Source organism: Sciurus carolinensis, chromosome 5, assembly GCF_902686445.1.
Source record: "Sciurus carolinensis chromosome 5, mSciCar1.2, whole genome shotgun sequence".
In the NCBI taxonomy this organism is placed as follows: Eukaryota; Metazoa; Chordata; class Mammalia; order Rodentia; family Sciuridae; genus Sciurus; species Sciurus carolinensis.
Window position 1 is genome coordinate 172,306,277 of NC_062217.1, and position 22,167 is coordinate 172,328,443.

Below are 22,167 nucleotides of genomic sequence, written 5' to 3' on the forward strand. Positions count from 1 at the left end.
GATTAAAACCTGTATATCTGCAGCATATTAAGGAACACCAAACCAAATTAAAATTCTCCCACAACTTTGCACAGTGAGGAACTCTAAAGGGGGCGTTTCATTTGGAAGGACTGGGACTTGTTATATTGAGTCAGGAAAAAGGAATCGGGCTTCCCTGGTCCAGACCCCAATTTCAAACGGGCTGGTTGGAGCTCTGAGACAGGGAGCTGGCGATGAGACCGATGTGCATCTGGAGAGCCACTTCAAACCCAGACCCTGTGGCCAGGTGTCCACCCATGGAGTGGCACCACAGACTGTGTGACAAAGGAGGCAGGTGGGGGTGACACTGCCTGCAATGGAGTGGCGTGGGGACACTCTGGTATGCGGGAATGCATGCCACTCCTGGTCTGCCAAAGGAAAGACAAAGTGCCAGGCTTTCATGTGGATGGTTTTCAGTTCCGAATAATTCTAATTAATTTAACCCTTAAAGAGCCAAATGTATAGCTACTTCTTAAGCCAACAACTTCATGTGTAAACGTTAACCCCAAATACAGAAAGAACCCTGATCCATGAACAGACTCGTGCCTAAGTGTCTCTAGCAGCTGGATGGGGAGTGGAAATTTCCAGAGGCCATATGAAGAGAATGTATTCTGGGTTGCAGGGCTTTTGGGGCGGGGACATGAGGTGACTTCCGGCGTGAGAGTTGACTCAGGTGAACATGAAGACGTGGACTTCTCAGGCACGTTCTTTCTCGCTCCCCCTGAGCGGGAGCTTTGCTCCAGCTCCAGGCTGCTTCAGAAAGCTCTGGTCACCACGCCATTCTCCCAGAGGAGCCATCCCCCAGGCAGGTGGATCAATGGTGTCTGCACAGCGTGTTCCCAGCTGCAAGTCAAACAGGTCACCGTCATCCTGCAGCTCCGTAACATTCTGCCTCTTAAGTTTCCATCTCATGGTCCATCAGAATAGGTTGACAGGGCTTTGCCCTGCAGGAGTGTCTTGCTATTCCTAGAAGCTCAGCCAGGGGAGGCAGGTTGGGACCCCTGCTGACAGCTGCTCACAGGGAGGGGTCTGACGGGCACTGGGGTCTGTCAGCCTCCCCACAGCTTCGTCTCCTTTGTGATTAGGGACCCTCCCTCTTCAGCAGTTAAGCCTCAAGCGCCCCCCCAGGGCTCCCAGCTCAGCCCCCATGGGAGACAGCAGCAGTTGAAAACCAAGATGGCAGGAAAGCAGGGGCTGCCCAGCCTGGGGGAGAACTGAGCCCGGGACTCTCCATCCCCCAACTCACTCTGACCCCATGCCACCCACATGCAGTGTTTTCAGTGGGTTTCTTGAGAAGTGATTGATTTGACACACAGGCTGCCCCAGGGAAGCACCCACACTAAAAATGAGGTTTCAGACAGTGCTTGAGTCGAGGGGCCAGCAAAGCTGTTCACAAAACTCTGGCCCAGTCCGTAGACCCTTCCACAGACCCCTGACAATGAGAAGGATGTTGAACACGTGCCTTCCGGGCCAAAACCCTCTAAAGCGCAGCTGGTGGGCCATGGGCGAGCTCCCGGGCCTGGGGTCTCCCCTGAGCCTGGGCCCCAGCTGCCCTCTGGCCCCAGACAGCATTGTGCAGGGGTTCAGGAAGGACCTGGGGGTCTGGGAAGGCTAGCTTCTAGCCCCAGCTCTGCCACTCATTTGACTGCATGACCCTGGCCCTTCGCTTGGCCTTCAGGGCCTCCGGTTCCACACATGGGAGAGCAGAGATGACACTGCCTCCTGGGGTGTCACGAGGAGGAGACACAAAGGCGCAGGTGGAGTGTGTAGCCTGGGCCAGTCTCAGAAGGTCTCCATGATGCTGCAGCTCCTGGGACGCAGAGGCTCCCTCTGGTCCCTGCTTGGCCTTGTCCTCTGATAGGGTAAAACATGGGAGCAGGCAGTCAGGACTAGACCTCTAAAACACCAAAGTCCAGGGTCCTCGCTAGGGCTTGCCTTGAGTAGCCAGAGCTGCCAGGGAATGAGGGTTTGCCCTCCGGTGGCTCTGATGGCGTGTCTGTTTAGCCCTGCTTGCTGCTTCTTTCATCCAGATCATTTGCTCGCTGAGTGTCCCCTGAGCATCCCTGAGCATCCGCCGTCTGCCCTGAGGTTGTCCCCAGGCCTCTGCGGGTGGGGGCCCAGACTGAGGCCAGATGGGTTAATGGGAGGGGGGGAACCTGCAGGTCCTGTGGGAGGTACAAGTGCTCAGCCACCACAGCACCCCTCCCTGAGGACCCCTGCCCTTCTGCATGTGGACCGTGAAGACGTGTCCCTGTGCAAGACCCTGGTTACATTCTCAACACCCAGAGTTTCTCAGGACAGTCGAGAATTTTCCCTGGACTCCCCGAAGGCTTTCCCAGGAGGTCAGGGCTGTGTATGTGTGTGGGCACATGCATGTGTATGCTTTTGAGAGTGCGTGTATGTGTGTGCACACATGTGTGCACATGCGTGTGTGTGTGCGTGTGTACCTAAATGCACTGCACTCAGGTGGCATGTGACCCTTGATGGAAGGTGGTGTACTTGTGCTGCAGGAGAGGCAGCTGGTAAGCACGTGCCTTTCCACAGTCCACCTTCTTAGGAAAGTGCCAGAATTCGAGCAGCTTGATGCTGTGCACTGGATACAAGGCGAAATCAGGGTCCTTGGCTCAGCTGGCGCCTGTGCTCCAGCACAGGGCTGTTTCTCTCTCTGCCTTGGCCTGCTGATCGATTTTATTGACCTAGGCTCAGGCATGTGACCAGATCACAAACGGAAGCAATTTTTCACTGAATTTCTGCTATTTGGGTTCCAGTGACAGAAACCTACTTAAGTAATTTCAGCAGAAAACAAGCACCCACAACCACCTTGACTTCCTGTGGCTTGTATTTGGGTTTTACGGCCTGGGTAACCAGATCAACCTGATCAATCCTTTCCTTGGTTTATATTTAAAAGAAGAAAAGAGTCTTCCTCCTGAGGAACAGCAGCACCCTCCAGCAGAGCCTTGGCCCAGGCCACGGAGTTGCTGCATATGCTGGGGTCCTGCATCTCAAGGGGCAGTGACCTTAGAGGGGCTGTGCTGACTCTGAGGAGACCATGGCCTCACTGGGGCAGGGGTGGGTGAGGTCCCCAACATCCTGAGAACTTTCTGAGCACTAAGCAAACCCCAGGGGCTTGGAAGGCTTTTGCCAAATTGAACCCAGTTGGGTTCGAGGACTGTAACAGACAGTGGCCTCCCTCAGCCTCAGGGTAGCCTTGGCACCCAACCTGCATGGCCACCTCCCCCTCCACAGAGAGTGCTCAGGAGATAGTCCACATCCAGAATTAGCACCATGGGAGACTCAGTCCCCAAAGCGTGCATGCTCTCTGGGGCCCTGGGGTGGGCAGTAAAGTGTTGCCTCCCAGCGTGGTCATCAACCGGGGTCACACTGAGTCCTCCTGCTCCTGGGTGTGCCCCAAAGTCTCCCCAGAACCTGCTACAGTATCGAGGGTGCCTATGGAAAGGACAGCAGAAAACCTAGAGGCCTAGGAAGCACCACTGAGAGGTCTGAGTCACTGCAGCGTGACTCAGCTGCACCCGGCCTCGCCAGTGACCACCCTCTTCCCACCCGGCTGCTTTAGCCAAGGGTCAAGCATCCTTCTTCTTTGGGTCAGTTCTCCATTCCTTTCCCAGGGCTTTGATCCCCAGAGTGATTGGCCGCAGCTTCCAGGAAGGACCCTAGATGATGCATCTGGCCATTGAAGGCCAATAGAGCTGTGTGCCCTATTGGGACATTGCCAAGAGCAGTCAGCCCGTGGGTGCCACTAAGCATTTAGGTGGAGAACGTTAGTCTCTCAATGCTGCTGCAGCTTCTGCCCTGTAAGTGCTGATGGAAGCGTTGGTTTATTTATGGGTTCTGATTGAAGGATGTCACAAATTGATTTACAGTCCAGATAGAGTCAAATGAAAGTCACAGGATAGAGGAAGTGATCTTTATCTGATTCTCCCATCAAAAGTGTCCGCCCATATTGGAGAACTCCCAAGATGCCACCCATACAGCACAGGCCCCTCCTGAGACGGCAGCTCCAGAGGCCCCAGGCTAGACCACCCGTTCCCGGAGGTGCACTCCACAGGCAGGATTCCAAGGATGCCAGTGAGAGACGGGCAGGCCATGGCCACCTCCAGGCTCTGTGAAAATGGGGATGTGTCTCCCACACTCTCCTGTACCTCCAGGTGGAACCCCTCGGCCCCACTGGGCATTCTGTGAGCTCTTGTGAAAGCAGGTCCTGAGAAGAGCGTCCTGGCAGTTCCAGAGCAGATGGTCCCGCGGGAGAAGCACAAGCCTGTCCTGTCCCGACCAGGCTGTCTCCCTCAGCCAGGGACACACGCTTCCGTCCCCCTCTCCTGGAAACACCCCTAAAATTGTGCTGGATGCTGCAGGACTCTGCCTTCTCCCTCCAGCAGCCCCTCCAGGAAATGCAAGATCCTGGAATGGCCCTGACTCTTGGGGCTGAGGAGCAGGCAGGGAACCCGGGAGCCACAGACCAGCAGCCAAGATGAGGGTCTGATGCTGAGGGTTGGTGTGGGGGCTTCCCAGGGTCCGTGGCCAGTGAGGAGCCCCCAAGGGGAACGCTGAAGTGGACAAGGGAGTAGGAGGGAGCCACATGGACAAGGCCCTGGGAGGACAGAATTGGGAAGAAATCATGGCCACTCCAGATTCACCTGACGGCTTGGACAGTCTTGACACCTGAACACGTTGATTAACGCCAAGACACAATAGAGATGAGAGGGAAAACCAACCTGAGTGGCTTCCCCCGCTCTGCTTGCCGTCCACTGTGACTTCGTGTCAACCGCCAGTGCCCTCCACCCAGGTGGTGGCGGATAGGGATGGAGAGAGCTCCGGGGACAGGGGTGTGAAGGCAGGGTCGGGCGTGCCTGTTAACTGTCGATCACGTCCATCTGTGGAGGTTACACTCACTGTCACTTTTTAATTTAGTCATGAGTGGCTGGCTCTCCAGTGAGAGCGTGGTTTAGGTAAGGGTCCAAAGACTGTCACGAACGGAATGATCCCACATGGCTGACCTGGTAATTCTTAGTGAATTAAGGATGCAGGGATGTTAGATCTTATTTGAAATGGTAGTCAGTCTCTGTAAGGGTAGAAAAGTTGATTACTGGTTATTTTGAAGCTCGCGTGGGACACCGTGGGTCATCACAGCACTGAGATCAGGCGGCGGAGCCTCTGTCTGCCGTCACTCGTCCTCTGTCACCTGTTGTGCCTGTGCCGCTTGCAGGCTTGACGGGGCTTCGTGGGTCTGCGCTTTAAAGGCAAGAAGAACGGTTTTCTTCCTTGGGGGAAACACTTACCCAACGCCAGTGTGGCTGCCTGCTGTTCACTGCCGTTTGGCCCAGCCACAGAAGCCCCGGAAGCTTCCTGTTCTCTGAACACGGGTAGCTGGTGAGAGGGCTTGTTGGTCGTTGATCAAATGAACTCAAGAATGGCTCAGGGTCTGGGAAGAGGTCTTCTGAGAGGCTTCCTGGCGCCCCCAGCTCTGGTCCTGCCGTCTGCCTGGGAAGGAGGAAGACCTCATTTTCATAGAATAAGCTCTTCACTGGTCTTCATCTTCAAGAGGGCACCGTTCATAATTGGAATTATGCAAATCAGCATCGCCACCTAGGAAGTTGTCCCTTAAGAGACCTGCTGAAGGTCAGCGTGCTCCGGGTCCTCCTTGTAACCTGGCTCAAGCATGGCTGTGTCCTCAGGAGCCCCCTGCCCTGTGCTGTCCAGGCCTTGAGCACCTGGCCCTGCCCAGTACAGCCAGGCAGGAAGTCAGTGTGGGCCCACCAGGACCGGGATGTATGGGGCTCAAACACTGTGTGTGTGTGTGTGTGTGTGTGTGTGTGTGTGTTTAACTCTTTGAAGAAATCAAGGTCAGCGTGTAATACACAAAAACGGGTACAGGTCTTTAGCCGTGTTCATGCCAGAGCCCCAAAATAGATCATGAAACCATAGACACAGACCTAACAGATCCCCCGCGTCGCACTGAGGGTGCGTCTACTGCTGTTGACACTGGGAAGAGGCAGAGTGGTGCCTCCCAAGTGAGGACGCAGGGCCTAGCTTCTCTGTCCCAACCTCTGGCTCCGCCACTCCTTTACACCAGGAGTGGCCGGCTCCCCTCGGAAAGGTCAGTGCCGCCAGCCGAGCATGGGGGAGCTGTAGTTCTGCTGCCCCAGTGGCCAGAGGAAAACTGCTCCCGGTGCCACACAGTCAGCAAGCAGCTGAGAGGGAGATGCGGCCTGTCCCCTCTGAGCACTCCCTCCAGCCCCCCAGCTCCACGTCTCCCCCCACCCCCACCAACCCCCAACTCAAAACTCCTCCTCGGTTGCCCCCAGCCTCCTTGTCACCCCTTTCCCAAGGTGTTCTTTCTGTTCCCGGGGACATCAGACATCTCTGAACACACCTGGCCTGTGTGTGGGGGGAGAGGCAAATCCCTGTCCCTGTTGGCCTCCCACTGACCACCATGGCAGGTACTTCCAGAGTTCCAACAGGGTATGCTCGGAATTCCGTTTCCTGAGCCCTGAGACTCCTTCCGCGTACCTCCGAGGATCCCCAGGCGGACTCGGCCCTGGCAGGCGGGGCATTTGTGCACAGAGGGCAGCGGGAGGGGGGAGGGGGTGCTGCCCTGCCTGGTCCAGGATGGCCTCAGGCTGCAGAGGAAGTGTGGCCCTGCCTCACCCCAGCACAGTTCTGCCCAGGCGGGTGATCCAGGTGCAGTGGGCAGGTGCCTCACCATCTCCAGCCGTCCTGTCCTTGTCTCTCGGTCAGTCCACGGCAGCGGTGGCACCCTGCTCTCTGGAGGGTGTGGGAGGGGAGGAAGCCAGTGCCCTCACCAGCCAGCACAAAGCGGTCCTTCCTGCCTGCCTGCCCCCTGCCTGTCTTCCTGTGCTCCAACTAGAGGGTCCCCGGTCCCACCCATCCTTCCCAGTGGAGGAAGAGGCATAGGACAACATTTACTTTCAGGGAGCGAGCTCATGCTTATCAGCGAGACCCCTGCCTGGGTCCTGGAGGACATCATGAGCCAATGCAGGCCCTTATCTGGTGACATCAGCCAGGTCTGGGACACCACCAAGCTTCCCATCCTCCTTCCTTTCTGGCTATTCTCTCTCTCTCTCTCTCTCTCTCTCTTCCTTCTTGATGCATGGACTTCTTTGCCTCTCTCCTTTTAATGATGTGCCCGTGACTTTGCATTTAGACAAATGCAATTACCTTTGTTCAAAAGCAATTAAGCTCCAGTCTTCACCCGCTGAGATAACAAGCCCACCCTTGGCATCTCTTTCTTTTGAACAAGCCAAGCCCTCTCCAAAAAGGCAGGATCACTGTGGATGTATCTGCAACACAACAAGTCTGTGAATTTTCCTGCTTTATTATTATTTAAATATTCCATCCACGTAAGTACGTTCACACCTAAAACTTGTGAAATGTCTGGATTTCGCTTCTCCTTTACCCTGAAAATTCATCATTTTATTTGACTTTTTGTTTCTCCCCAGTGTGTTAAAAATAATCATCTTTTCCTGGAGCCACGCTGTCCTGGTTTCATAGACAGCAGTTTGGGTGGTTCTAGATAAAGACACTTAGCACATGGAGCCCTGCTGCGGTTTCGTGTCTCTGGACAGGGCTCAGAGGTGTGCCTCCTTCCCAGAGCAGGTGCCAGGAGCAGGGACGCAGCCTGCGAGGACTGATTCTATACCTGGACTGTGCCCCAGAAGGCTGACTTGTATTATTAGTGACCAGTTCAGATTATTTCAGGAATTGGCACTGTCCTTCCCAGCCTGCCCTTCCATGGAAGGCCAGAGGCAACAAGCTCTCTGTGCTCACTGTGGCTGTCCTCCATCAGGCTGCCTCCTGGGGTAGAGGTAGGTCCAGGTCCCCAGAACCCAGCCCTTGCTAGCCAGCATCCCGCAGGATACCCATCAAAGGAGAAGCCCGGGCTGTAGGTGAAAAGGAAGTTCTTGTCATTGTCTGGCAACGTCTGTTCCTGTTTATAATCATTCTAGTTGAGGCTAAGGACTTTCCATGCTGGGCGTTGGACAGTAGGTAAAGGGTACCAGCTCACCTTCTGGACTTCACTCTCCTGCATGTGTGCCTATGGGAAATGCATGCTGGGAAAGGGCAGAGGGGTTCTGTGATGGGTACAATGGCACTCTCTATATCCACAGTGTGTACATGGGCCTTCAAGGGACCCCAAAGTCAGACCGAGATCACCTGAAAGGGGGTGTTGTGTCTTTCTCTTTTGCTGGTGGAAGGAGCCTGAATGGACAGGACTGGAGAGAGACCCTCGCCTGGCCAGGTACTCTCTGCCTTCTGCTCTAGACCAGGCACTTGACAGGAGGTACGGGGGTTCGGCTCACCTCTGCACCTTCACTCTCCCCGAACCTATGCTTCATTTCTGGGGAAAGTTGACTGACCACCTTCTCTGTCCTTCCATGACACTGTGACTCCACTCCAGATGGAGGGAGTAGGGTTACCAGAAAGCTGTCCTTTCCTCTGTCCTTGCAGCTCAGTGAGCTCTGGAGGCCAGAGTCAGGATGGTTTTCAGCTTTGCATCTCCAGTTGCTAGCAGGCTGCTGGACCCCAGTCATTGCCCAGTGAAGAGTACTGAAAAAGCGTTGAGTGGAATAAAAAGTAAAATGGATTTCTAATCAAATTGATATCTGGGAAACTTTTGAAGGGAGTAAAAATAAAGTCTGCTTTGCTAGGAACATAGTATTTTGATCGTCTATTCTGGAGATTACGCCTGTTTTATTCCTCATACATCGTTGGGCGCACAACAGGTACTGTTTATATACAAATCCTTAAACTTCAGCATGGATTTAATTCCTATTTCAAACATGATTTCTGTACAGTTTCATGCCTTTGCTCACCAAGTGGCTTGCACAAGCCCTTTGAGAGTAGATGGTGAGGGATATCAGGCACATTGTCATTGGCCTTGGATATAAATGGGATAATAAAGGGACTCCAGATGGTGGGACAAGTTTTGAAGTCTGCAAAGTTTATCGCCCTCTGCTGGTCATACCAGGAAAATCCCTGCCACTCCATTGAGCTCCAGCAGACCTGGATGTCTAAGAGAGGAATGAAATGATCTTCGTCATTCTCAAGGGTATCAGCCTTCGCTTAGACCATTGGGCATCTGGAGAGTAGTGTTATCAAATTAATGCATGAGATGGGGGAAATGTTTCCATTAGGAATTCTGTATCTCTGGAGTTGTATTGTCAATTAATACTTCCCAATCAATTACTCTGCAATTTGCTCAAGTATATTAAAAGTATCGTGGCAGTTGCAATGACAGATTTTAAAAGAGAAAGGCAGAGTGTGGTGAAGTGTGCAGAGCTGCCTGTCACAGGAGGCTGGGGCAGCATGGCTGGGCTTGCGGGCTGTCATCTCCAGCCCTGACTTCAAATCATGGCTCCTCCAACCTGCCTCTGGGTCGGCGCCTTCCCCTCCAGGAGCCTCATTCTTCAGGTCTTGAGGGCTATTAAGCTGCAATACCCATGTACAGGGCCCAGCACGTGTGGGCGCGGGCTCAGGGTACAAGAGCCATACGTGTGTTTATGGCTCACTTTACCAATCTAAAATGTGTGTTGTGGAAATCAAAGAGGAGAGATGCACAAGTGCCACTTGTCACGGTCCTGCTGTCCTGGGTTATCTGGTACAATGTGCGTCCATCCTGGCTTCATCTTAATAGCGGCGACGGCTGAGAAGTGATTCCGTTTCCGCGCTCGCTCCAGCATCTCCCTAACACATCAGCGCTCACCGTGCCCACACCCTGAGTGCTTCTTGGCCTCTCTTCTGAGGCTGGATGCTGATGAGCATCCCCCAGGGTGGTTTCCTGCAGGAAGGTGCTGACCGTGGACTGACTGGCTGGGGTTCAGTGGTGGGGACCCCTCACCTCAGCCTCCTTTACCTTGTGAGCACCAGGTCTCATGGCAGGTTCTGCCAGCCGCCTCCCCCTGCCAGAGAGTCCCCTGCGAGGGCATCTACAGCTCATCCCAGGGGATCTGAGGTGACTGCACCTGTGTGTCCCTAGTGTGAAAGAGCCTCTTCCTGTGTGGAGCCACTTTGCCGCCGGGTCTTCCCCGTGCGTCCACCTGGGCACCCGGGAACTACTCAGCTTCCTTCCTCCACTGGCTCTGCCCGGCAGGGAGCTGGCCTCTGCTCCACCTGCGAGTGAGCACATCAGACGCAAGACCAGTGGGAGCTGCCGGGCTGGACCAGGAGTGTGGGCTCAGTCCAGAACAGGGAGGCCCCTTGAAGCTGGCCCGAGAGCTGCCTTCCAAGCCCTGGGCTCCTGAGCTGGACCTTGAAGGGAGTAAGATGTCCCTGGGCAGAGTGAGGGGGTACCAGGAAGCAGAGGGAAAGCACCTGCCCTCCTGGGTGCCATAAAGCGGGAGTGGAAAGGAGTGGCCATCAGGAAGAGTGGGTGCCAGGTGGCAAAGGACCAGGGTGCCAGGGCGGTCATCCTGATGTGGGTCCTGGCAAGAGGGGTTGGCATGGGTAGGCACCTGGGTTCCAGTGTCCCCCCACCCTTACCAGCCATCAGCAAAGCTGACCCCTGAGCCTTGGGTGGCTCCTCAGACCAAACCCAGCATGAACGTAATGACGTCGCCACAGGGGTGGGATATAAAGTGAAAGCAGCAGGCGGAGTTCTTGGCCCAGGGTAGACCCCAGTGTGGCTCGCCCTTGTCCCCAGCCAGCCATTGGACACTGCAGACGTGCCCTCTGAGCCCGTCCCTGTCCTTGCAGGTTCGCCATGGAGCCCTTCTGTCCGCTGCTGCTGGCAGGTTTTAGCTTGCCGCTCACCAGGGCTCTCAAGAGCAACGAGACCACCACAGCGGAGAGCAACTGGACCACCACTACGGCAGGTGAGGACCCCTCTCCTGCTGTGCCTGCCCAGCCCTGAGCACCTGGGGCGGCAGGCGATGAGGCGGGGAGGACTGGTGAGGTTGGAGAAGGCTGGCTTTCCTAGTGAGCTCTTAAACGCAGGCGGCGGGGGGGGGGGGGGGGGGGGGGGGGGGAGCTGGTCGTTTTGCATTTGACTGCAGCCCAGCTGAGCCCGGGTGCTGGTCCTGGACCCCTCCCCAGGGCCAGTGGTAGCCCTGGTGGGAGGCGCAGAAGGGTTAAAAATTCCACCGTGCAGCCTGGCGCCGTGGCACAGGCCCGTGATCCCAGCACTTGGGAGGCTGAGGCAGGAGTACCGCAAGTTCGAAGCCAGCCCCGGCAACTTAGTGTGGCCCTGCCTCAAAATAAAAAATAAAAAGGGCTGGGGATGTGGTGTGGCTCCGTGGTGAAGCGCCCCTGGGTTCAGTTCCTGGTACCAAAAAAAGAACAAAAGGCAGCCGAGCTGCCCCACTCACACCAGGCTGGGTATTATTATGCCATTCTCCCACATTCTTTATAGTTTTAAAGTTAAACGAAGAGAAAGAAAAAGAGTACATGTAACAGCATAGAGGAACCTTTAGAAACAAGCCCAGGCCCACACAAAAGGCCACATGGTACGATTCCAAGGTGCAGAGTGTCCAGGTGGGAGGAAGTGTCCACCTGGACTTGGGCGGGAGCAGGGAGTGACCCAGGGCCAGGGGGAACATGGGAATGTGCTAACTGGACTGTGACAAGAGGTGCACGGCTCCGTGACCCTAACAAACATTACTGACTTAGACAAGTAGGTGCACTGTGGGGCATCTGTCACCCGAGGAAATAAGTAAATGCTATGTAGAGTTAAAGGGAGGCAGAGGAAGAAAGGATGCAGGGAAGGAGGCGAGTCATCCGAGCACACTGCCTGGCTTTGAACTCCACCTCTGATCGGGGTTGGCTGGGTGGCCTTGGGTAACTCACAGAACCCCTCTGTGCCTCTGTGCCCTGCTTGTGAGGTGAGTGTCAGCTCTTGAGGGTACAGCCAGTGTTAGAGCTTGGTGCTCTGGAACGCTCCCTGGACCGTGTGCAGAGGGCTCATCCGCACTGGCCTTTGTGGTGAGCCCAGAGCGTCGGGCAGACGGCGGGGTGGTCACCTGCCAGCCTCATTGCCTGCAGTGGAACCTTGACTCTTCAGCCCCCTTGTTACCGACACAAGGAGACCTAGGCCAGTTTGGGGGGTTCAGTTCCCTAGGGGGCTGACAGGGTTCCCTGGGCAGCCTCCATGTGCCCCAGTAGTCTTCTTGGCCTCTGTGGCTGCGGAGCCCCTGTGGCAGCATGGGAGGCATGTGACCATGGAGGCCGGTCCCTCCCACATGCCCTTTCCCACGCCTTCCTTCTCCATCCCCAACATGACTGACTTCCCCGACAGGGTATCTCCTGCTGTGTTAGGGTTCCCCCAAAGAGCAGAGCCATAGGACACATACAGACAGAAACAGAGAACCACAACTCGTTACAAGGAACCGAGAATTCTGTATTCATGACTTCACGTGTTGTAAGGAGAGGCACATCATCGTCCTAAGACAGTGACTCCCAGTCACGGAGGAGGCAGGTCTGCACCGCACGGCCCGGCGGACTGCTGTGAGGCCAGGAAGTGCTGGGGGCACAGGCCAAGGGTGTCCTTCCCCCCGAGGAGGGCAGCCTCTCGGTCCAGCCAGACCTCCCCGATTGGCAGGGCCATCTGCTGTATTCAGTCTGCAGGTTCAAAGTCAGTCTCATCCAGAAAACCCTCGCAGACACACCCAGAATAATGTCCGTCTAAATGCCTGGCAACCAGTCTGAACGCCTGCCCTGGTTGTGCTTGGCCCTTGCGGGGTTTAGGGAAAACAGAAATTAGCAGCAGCCCTCCAGAAAAGCCTATTAGAAAAGCAAAGAGTAGTGGGTAGCAGCAGGAGGACCAGGGGCTCAGGCCCCTCCCCACTCCAGTCCTTTACGTGATGCCGACCTGGACTACTGTCCTGCGGGCACAGGAGGGAAGAGGGGGAGTCTGCAGCGGACGCCGGACTGACCGGAGAGCCGCTCCACGCGCCCGCCTGTCCTCGTGGTCACACTGAAACCCCGGAGAAACCCACTCCCCACCCACCTCGCCCACGCCAGCTCACGTAAGCTGTGTGTATCCTACCGGCCTCTTCGCCAGCCAGCTCTCCAGGTGCAGGCTGTTAGCAATGTCCCATGGCCTCGGAGGTCCCAGACCCACCTAAGGGCAGTGAGCCCCTCTACCAGGCAGAGCAGCTACCTTCTCCCCACCCCCACCCTGCCATGCCTGACACCTGTAGAACATTTGGTGAAATACCTCAGCCTGTAGTCCTAGCTTCCCTTCCAACACGTCAGAAGTCCCCTGGCTTCTCAAGGACACCTGTGCACATCCCAGAAGCATACAGGCTCAGGATCCATCTGGCTCCCCAGAGTAGAGCAGAATCTGCTCAGTCCTGTGGCACCCCCGAGGCCCCCCAGCAAGAGGGCGCCACCTTCCCTGCTTGGGGCTTTTTGGTTCATCTGAAAAATAATAAATAAATAAAGGTATTGGCTCATAGTATTGCCACGGCCAGGGGGTTGCTTTCAGGAAGAGAGGACTGTCACATGACCTCGGCACCAGAACAGAAGCCAATGTGAAACTCACGCCTGGGTGTAGCCTCTTCCGGGGCCTCTGCGTGTAGCCGCTGGTCACACAGGCAGGAATGGCATAGGCCTCGGGTTAAGAGGTCCACAGTGCTCCTCTGACCTGTACCTCTGCCAGGACCCCTAACTGTGTGCAGGAGTCTTTAAACTCTCCCCAGAAGAACCACAAAGCATCAATTCAGATGTTCACCTGTTGCCACAATGTGCCAAAATAACAGGAAATGGCTTTGTTTGCTCATTGAACAAAAAGAAATCAGTATTCATCATGACACATATTTTACACCAGGAATAAACATAAATATGTACAAATCACATAAGAAAATGTTATAGGAAGACGCCCCCAAAATGAGCAAGTAGGAAGCAGGTAAAGAATATGACCAGGCAAAATGCAAGGATCTAATTAATAATGTTTCACTCATCATGAAAAGATGCTCAGCTCCCTAGAAGTTAGAGACGTGAAAGTGAAAGCGACACTGTGATCGCACCTCAGACTGACAGAACGAGAAGCAGTGTTAACTCCGGGAGAAACGGGCTCTATCCTGGATACTTTGGGGAGGGCAATTTGGCCATTTCTATTAAAATTTAACATGTGTGCAGTGGACCCAGAAGGTCCACCTTTAGAGACATTCATGCGATACGCAAAGTTATGTACCTGCAAGGTGCAGGATTGCAGGTACAAGCAAAAGACTCTGGGAACATCTTCTTGGAAAGCGTCCACGCACTCTCCATCTGTCTGAAGCGGGGAGACCGAGTGTCGCTTGCACCGTGTGCGGGAGCTCCCCAAGACCAGTGGGAGAGCGAGCTTGGACCTGCCGGGGTGGCATCTGTTCTTTCATATGTATGGTTGCTATATTGGGATGTGTCTTAAAATGGGCAGCTCTTTACAATTATAATTAGCAACTTCTTTTTCTTCCTTAGTGGTTCATGAAATAACAGTACTTCTTACAATCCATGCAGTCTGGGATGAAGTGAGAGTAGTACGTCCATTATTTACCAAACCTGCATATTTATGAATGTAACTGCATAGGAAAAAATTCTGGGAAAGACACATTCCACAATCCTAGCTATGATTAACTCAGGGAAAGAGAAAGGGTTGGCTCATACACATTTACTCCTTATTTTTGTGCTAGTTGGAACATTTCTCAACAGACCTCCATCCTGTTTCCACTTGTAGGCAGTAGAAACAGCACAATGTGCCAGGCAGAGGTGAAGGAAGAGACTTGGGGACACTGGGCCCTCTGTCCTGGACACTGGGTCACCTTGGCTCTGGCCTAGAGCAAGCTGCTCATTCTGTGTCCCCACCTTCTTTCCCTCCTCTTCCTCTACCCAACTCTTCCTTCCCCCAGGGACCCCTGGAGATGAAGCATGCAGCATTGAAGGGATTTGGTCCACTACCACCTCCTGAAGAGTTTTTCAGGGCTGGGGAGACTGGGGGGGGCTTTTATATCTGGGGGTGCCTCCCCCCTCTGGACAGGTTCACAGCGAATGGTCCGGGGTCCCACCTCTCACTGCAGCATATGCTTTCTATCTTGAGGACCAGGTTCCACATAAGCAGACATGCACATGCCGCGTGTCCTGTGCATGCTCCGCCTGCTGCGGTGTGTGTGCACACATGGAATTGGTGTGACTGTACATAGACCTGGCTTTGTGCATCTGCCAGTCAGTTAAGAGGTCTTCTGGGAGGAAGGGGTCTCTGAGGTTGTCCTTGGACTGGGAAACTTTTAGTAAGGGACAGCATGGAAGACTGGGGAGTGGGGGACAGTAAGGCCACCAATGCGGATCAGAACTCAGGCACACAGGCCTGGGCGTAGGCTGCTCCCGCTGCTCAGCGCCCTGGCGAGGCTTGCTCTGCTCCTCCCCATCTGGACCCTCTGTCACCCAGCATGAGCCAAGTCAGCATGAGATCAAAACAGAACTCCAGAACTTCCTCTGGGTACCTCTGCCTCTGCCCGTAGCACAGTCAGTGCCCAAGGGACACCGCCCAGTGTGTCCTTTTCGCCCACACTGTTTTCAAAAGAACATTGAAATTGAATTTAATTACTTACCAATGTTTATAAATTAGAATATTTTTACATAAAGCTGTGGATTTCTTCTCCTGGAATGTTGGAGATTGAGCCGTCTGGGCCCACCTTCCTGTCAGCCTCAACATTGCCAACCTTGTATGTTCCTCCTGACCTCAGGAGGCCTTGGGGCCTGTGGTCCTGATCTCCACCCTCCACAACAGAGGCAGCTGCTGACACATGACAGAAACCAGGGTGGGGAACCACTGGCCCCTGAGCCCTGTCACTTCTGCCCTATCGTCCAGCCCATTCTCTGTGGAATCCCCTTGTCTGTCCAGCAGTCTGGACTCCAGGAGGCTGGACCCTCAAGCCCCAGACAAGGCGCAGGGGTGGGCTGGCTGGGCCCAGGCCCCCTCTCTTGACCGAGCAGACCCTAGGGCCAGTCGGTCAGTTAGAAGAGGGCCAGGGCCTGACCTCTGTGCAATGGGGAAGTCGGGAGTCCCAGCACGGCGACGTCCAGGAGAGGAGAGCGTCTGCTCCCGGAGCCAGCAGGGACCTTGTGTGCCTCCCAGCCGCCAGGCCACCAGGCTGCCTGGCCCACAGGGAAGAGGGGAGAGGCTCCGGGAGGCCCTGGAGCGACCAGGCCTCCACAGGGCTGGCCCCAGCTCTGCCCCTCAGTGGCAGGCGGCTCCCTCCCCTGAGCTGGGGTTGTTCCAAGGCCTGACAGGGACACTGGTGCCCTCTGCGCTGCAGGTGTGAGAGGCTCCCTTGGGCCAGGTGCCCAGCGGGGAGCTCTGTGGTCAGTGGGATGGTGTAGGTGGGAAGGGAGGGAGTGGGGCGCACTCCGCCACTCGACCTGGGGCAGACGTGGTCAGGAGAAGCCCCTTAGAACACAGGCGGGGCTGCAAGGTGGTTAGGAGACACCAGGGCTGCAGAGCGCCCACCCACCCCCCGGGGGCACCAAGCACCCTCTAGAGGCCGGGCTGGCCCTTGGGAGCAAGTGTACAGAGCCCCCTGCCCAGGCTCAGAGGGCCACGCTTGGTGCTTCTGGAACCTGAAGAGTAGAAGCCCACCTGTCTTCTTTCCCCTCCTTGAAGGACCTGCTCACTCCTAGCAGAGTGTGGCCTGTGCCTCTGGCCACACAGAGACCCTCTGGACCCATAAGAGAGGAGCTAAGAGGGCTTCTGGGAGGGGCCTCTGAGGTTGTCCTTGGACTGGGAACCTTTTGGTAAAGGACAACGTGTAGAACTGAAGAGTGGGGGACAGTAAAGCCACCAATGCTGATCAGAATGCAGGCACACGAGGCAGAGCAAGTCCTGGGCAGCCACAGGTCACAGAGCTGGGTGCAGGGGTCTGTGGCTGTCTCTGGTTGAGGATGGTCAGTCGGGCAGGTGTGAAGGATGGACATTGAGGTGAGGTGGTGCCTGGTGGCCAGTTTTCACAAGGTCCTGACATGACCTTGAGGAATAGGCCCTCGAGCTGGCAGCTCTGGAAGTTGGATCCTGGTGTACCTGTCCTGTGAGGACTGCACCCAGCCCCAGGCCAGGCTGCTTCCCTGTGCCGGGGCTCCTGCTCCAGCCTGGAGGCCCGGATGCTGAGCACCAGCAAGCTTCAGGGCGTCCCGGACGCAGCAGCAGCCTGCACACCTCTGCCCGCTCCAGCTCCTCATTGCAGGGCAGGCACCACGGAGACTCAGAGGAACAGGCAGCCAGGCCAGTGTGGGCCACGTGGGGTCCTCATAGCTTCACTGGGGACGTGGACAAGTAACATCACCCACTCCTCAGGCCTGGTTTCTTTCTCAGTGTCCACAGCATCAGCCCAAGTCCCTTTTCATGGCATTGCCCTTTCTCTGTGGACACCATGGACAGAGTGGAACTGGCCTGCAGACCAGGAAGCACCGTCTGGTGTTCAGGAAGGGCTGGTGGAGGGGAGGCTTTGCAAACTGAAATGGTCAGTGTGGTGTGGGACTCCTCCTTGCCCCAGCCTGGGGTCCTGACGGGGCCTCCTCCCTGCCACATGCAGGCCCTCCGGACCCTGGCACCTCCCCGTCGCTGCTCACCTGGCTGCTGCTGCCCCTGCTGCTGTTCCTCCTCTTGCTCCTCCTCACCGCCTACTTCTTCAGGTAGGAGTGTCCCCGGGGCGCTGACTTGCCCCGACCAGCTCGGATGAGGAAATGAGCCTTCTGGAGGCTGCGGGTGTGGGCCGGGGCCGCTGAGATGCACAGTGGGCCAGGCCCCAGCAGGCTCGGCCATGAGCAGCAGGAAGAGCTTTTCCCGGCTCACCTGGTGGGTATCCCTGCGCCCAGGGCTCCGGGCTCCCTGGCAGCCTGGGTGGGCTGAGGACTAACGCGTCTTGTGCCTCCAAGGTTCAGAAAACAGAGGAAAGCCGTGGTCAGCAGCAGTGACAAGAAGATGCCCAACGGGATCCTGGAAGAGCAAGGTACAGGCCCTGGCTCCCTGCGGCGTCCCCAGCAGACCTGGGCTCCTCTTCCCCTTGTGCTTATCTTTCCTTTACACTGAAAGTCGGTCTTCAATTCCTCTGGCTTTGCGACTCTCGGCTCCCTCTCCTTGCCATTTCCCAACAACGTGGAATGTCTCTCTTTCTACACTGGCCTTAATGTCGCTCTTCCCTCCTGTGTGGAACGGATGTCTGAGCTGTTTCGGTCTGTGGCTTTTTTTGGAGAGACTGCTCATATCCTGTCCTTTGCACTGCGTTTTGACATATAACGTTTTTCAACAAGGCCTTTAAAATCATACTGATAAGATTCTCATAATCTAAATTAGCTCATAATCTAAACTGAAAATTGCACTGTCTTAGAATCTAGTTGAAGAGAAGGAAATCGCTCCTCTAAAGAGGCTTCTGATCGCTGAAGGATCAGAGGCTGTTGGGGCACTCCCAACCTTTAGATTTGAAGTTCAATTTCTAACTTGCAAATGCTACTATCAAGTCATTGATTTCCCCCCCCCCCCTTTCAACACATTGAGTTGTCTGAGAAAGATAAAGCAGAGGCTTTAAAAAATACTGGTTCACAGCAGTGACTATGACTTCCTGTCCTCGGCTTCCTACCTAACTGTGACGGGGTTTGGGGAAAACATACACAAAGCAGAGATAAGAGTATCAGCAACAAAGGGCCTGGCCAGTCATGGCTTTGGAGGGCCTGGGGGCCTGATGATAATGTGACTGCCAGCTCCATTCTGCCTTCCATCTACCCTGCACCCTCCAGCAGGCATGGGAGGAAGAGGGTGTGGCCGGTGAGGGGCAGAGAAGCCCAGGGGCACTCTTGGGAACCTGCTTGCCTCTTGGGGAAGGGACCCTGGGGGAGATTCAGGTGACCTCACAGGCCCTCCAGGTGGGGCAGGCCCTTTTGCAAGGGTGGCAGCCCAGTTTTCCCAGGAACGTGTCAACATCAGCTCGTCCCAGGAGGAGAAGCACAGGCCCCTGGCTTCTTGCTTCTCACTGAGCTCAGGAAAGCCTCCTGCACACGCGCCCCTAGTGGCCGCCCTCTCCCTTTGCAATGCCCCACTGACCCCTCCCCTGACGAGGACGGCTACTCTCATGTGGAGCTCATGGATTCGAGGAGCAGGCCTGTTTGGCACGAAGAGGAGAAGGCCGAAACAGGGACACCCCCAGTGGGTCTCCATTCCTCTCCAAGCTGCACCTGCCCCCATAATCACTCTTCTCCTTCCAAACCTGGAAACCCAAGCTGCAGCATGAAGCTGCCTCTGGCCGTTTGGGGAAGGAGCAGGGCTGGAGGGAAGGACAGGCCATGGGCAGGTGGGGAGTGAGCCAGGTGAGTGGGTGGGAGACACACTACCCACCATGTCCATGACATCCTTGGAGAGCCAGGGCAGGGATGCTGCCGGAGCCAGCAGAGGATCCATGTCCGGAGGCAGGTGTGATCCAGCTGCTCAGGGCCCCAGCTAGCCTCGGGCTGCGTGGCTTGCGAGGACTCCTCCCTCCAGCTGTGCACTTCTGTGGGAATATTGTTTGTGGGTCAGGCTAATGAGTCACCCCCGGGAGTGGGGCTAAGTGGCCCTGTCCCTTCTGATGCACAGAACAGCAGAGAGTGATGCTGCTGAGCAGGTCCCCCTCGGGGCCCAAGAAGTACTTTCCCATCCCGGTGGAGCACCTGGAGGAGGAGATCCGCCTGCGCTCCGCAGACGACTTCAAGCGGTTCCGGGAGGAGTTCACCGTGAGTGCCCAGGGCCCTGCTTCCTGTCAGGGGGTCGGGGTGCAAAGTCACCAACAGCCAGTGCTGACTCCCCGAGGACTGGTGACTGGCCGGGTCCATTGGGACACAGTCCAGGAGGGGGTCTGGGAACCTCCCTGGCACTCATTGCCCATAGTAAGGTGCCAGGGTTGGGTCTGAGGCTCGGGAGGGAGGCCGTGTTCTGAAATGGGTGAGACGAGAACTCTTGTTATTTCCATACTGGGAAAGCAGGCCTGAGCCCCCACAGGATGGCGATTTCACGCTGAAATCCAGGGAGCCCCTAGCCACCCCGTCACAGCTTCTGAGAGCTGGGACTCCGAATTGGAGTGGGGAATATCCCTCTTCGGAGCCCACACCCAGCACTGACTGGCTGTCCCAGGACTGGCTTCAGGGGACACTAGCTCTGCCCGTTTTGGTTCTGCAGCGTGTAGTGCATGCGCCCAGAGTCCTGCCCTTCTCACCCGCTTCTGCTGTAGGGGATGAATGATCTCCACCAACAGGCAGGCACGGCTGGCCAGGACCACGGGTGTGACCAGCTGGTACAGTCCCCAAAGTGCAGACTGATTAACTAACCAGAAAACACACGTCGATTAACGGTGCCTTCCCTAGTGTTGTTGACTTTTATGTATTGAATGTGCTGTGAGTTTTGAATTTGCTTTACCAGACAGACAGACTTGTGCAGACACTCACAGGAAGTGTCGCCTTGGACTCGGCTACTCAGTGTTTTGAGTTTGTTGTAGCAGCTTCAGCCTTGGGTGCATGGCTGTAGCTGAGTGCTAGCCTGCCAGGGGCGGGGTCCAGCAGGACGGCTGCCTTGCGCTCACCGGGACGGTTGCACCCTGGCCGAGGCGCAGCTTAACTTCCTCCAAGCCAGAACCGCCATCTGTAAACGGGGCGCAGGGATGGAGCCGTCTAAATGACCTCCCAGCTCAGATGTCAGGCTGGGATGGTGGGCTTCATCACGGCCCAGGGTGACTCAGTTGTTGTATCCAGAGGGGGCACACACCGCTGCGGACCAGTGACTGTTACACAGGCAGTGGCCAATTTGAACTGTAGTTTACTGTAAATTTTTTAGCACATGCCTCCTCTGCCTTTATCTTGCTTCCTTTTTGTTGTTTCCAAATGTACTCTTCCCCCTTTTTCTTTTTCTTTTTTTTTTTTTTTTTTTTGAGAAATTAGGTCATATTGAAAGACAGCTCCAAGCGCTATTGTTTTGCCATCTCTCAGCTTGACAAGAGAAGTTAATTCTCCATTTTCAAAATAAGTCCCCATGTTTGCAGCTAGACTCTCTCCTCCTCCTCTCGTCCCATTTCTCCTTCCACTTTGGTTTCTCCTTGTGCAGGAGACTGGTGGCAGGGCTCACTGACGGAGAGCTGTGAGTCACAACCAGTAGCTCTGGTGCCATCATAAAAGTGAGGGCCACGCCTGGAGGGGCCAGGGTGGGGCAAGGGAGGCTCTTGCCCTGGGTGCAAAATCTCAGAGGGCACCTAGAAGCTCAGTAGTCAGGCTAAGTCATGTTTCGATGTATCACTTAAAATTGCTGAAATTAACGTAAGAGGTCTACACCGAACAGAACAGCACAGTCGTAAACAAGGAGAGGACCAGTCTGGACAGATTTTTTCCTGTTGTCCCAGGCTCCAGTATGACTGTACTACGCAGTTGCTGGTTCTATCATTAATTAGAAGTTTGATATTTTAGTCATTATGGATTTAGTTGGATTTTTTTTTTTTCCTGGTGCTGGAATTCAAACCAGGCCCTCACACGTGGCAGGCAAGCCCTCTACCACTGAACTACACTCCCAGCACTGGATGTTTTAAGATATTGATTATTTCTCTGATTCCTAAGTTTTGGGGGTGCCCCTTTAGTATTTGTGCCCAGGGCAAATGCCTGGCATCCTTCCAGCCCCAGACCTGCCTCGGGCAGCCCCTCACTGTGAGCCAAGCAGGCTGAGGCAGCACTGCCCCATCTCCACGTTCTGACTCTTGGGCAGCTGCGGTAGCCATGCAGCTGATGGGTATCAGAACCTGGTCCCTGGTCCCCACTCAGACCCCTCTGGCCACCACATGGCAGCCACTTACCTTCTAAGGAAGGGGGAGGCTTCTCAATTTCTTTTTCAAAAAATTATTTTGAGTGGACTTTTTTTTTTTTTGAGCTGTTTTAAATATACGGAAAAATAGCCCAGGAGCTGCAGTTCCGGTGCACGGCCTCTGCCCAGAGAGCCCTTCCTCTGTTGCTTCACCCTGCCCTGGAGCCGGCAGTTGGCCAGCAGTTGATGAACTGCTGTTGATACATTGTTGCTCCTGAAGGCTGCAGCGCTCTTGCCAAGTGCATAGCTCCTTGTGCCTCTAAACCAGCATGGTGCCTGAATTGTATGTGGCACACTAGGGGCAAAACAGCTTTTGAGGGTGGAGAAAGAAAAGACCT

General features: G+C 55.3%; 1 protein-coding gene and 1 long non-coding RNA gene across 8 annotated transcripts in view; one reads left to right on the forward strand and one right to left on the reverse strand.

Annotated features, from left to right (window-relative positions):
• The window catches only part of Ptpre (protein tyrosine phosphatase receptor type E), a 136,141-nt gene that overhangs the window by 87,918 nt on the left and 26,056 nt on the right, over positions 1–22,167 (forward strand). For 5 of the 6 annotated variants that reach the window (XM_047554101.1, XM_047554100.1, XM_047554102.1 and 2 more), the window contains exons 3-6: positions 10,750–10,868; positions 17,556–17,655; positions 17,899–17,972; positions 19,589–19,725. In XM_047554101.1, coding sequence (XP_047410057.1) covers positions 10,757–10,868; positions 17,556–17,655; positions 17,899–17,972; positions 19,589–19,725 — 423 coding nt within the window. In that variant the 5' untranslated portion in view covers positions 10,750–10,756. The other variant, XM_047554105.1, reaches the window with a different exon arrangement.
• On the reverse strand, positions 12,385–18,078 carry LOC124985410 (uncharacterized). 2 transcript variants are annotated; one of them, XR_007108852.1, is made up of 3 exons: positions 17,593–18,078; positions 13,208–13,410; positions 12,385–12,771 (listed from the first exon to the last, which is right to left on the reverse strand). It is a non-coding gene; the product is annotated as an uncharacterized LOC124985410 (long non-coding RNA). The 2 variants fall into 2 exon arrangements; XR_007108851.1 differs by lacking the exon at positions 17,593–18,078 and adding an exon at positions 13,535–13,806.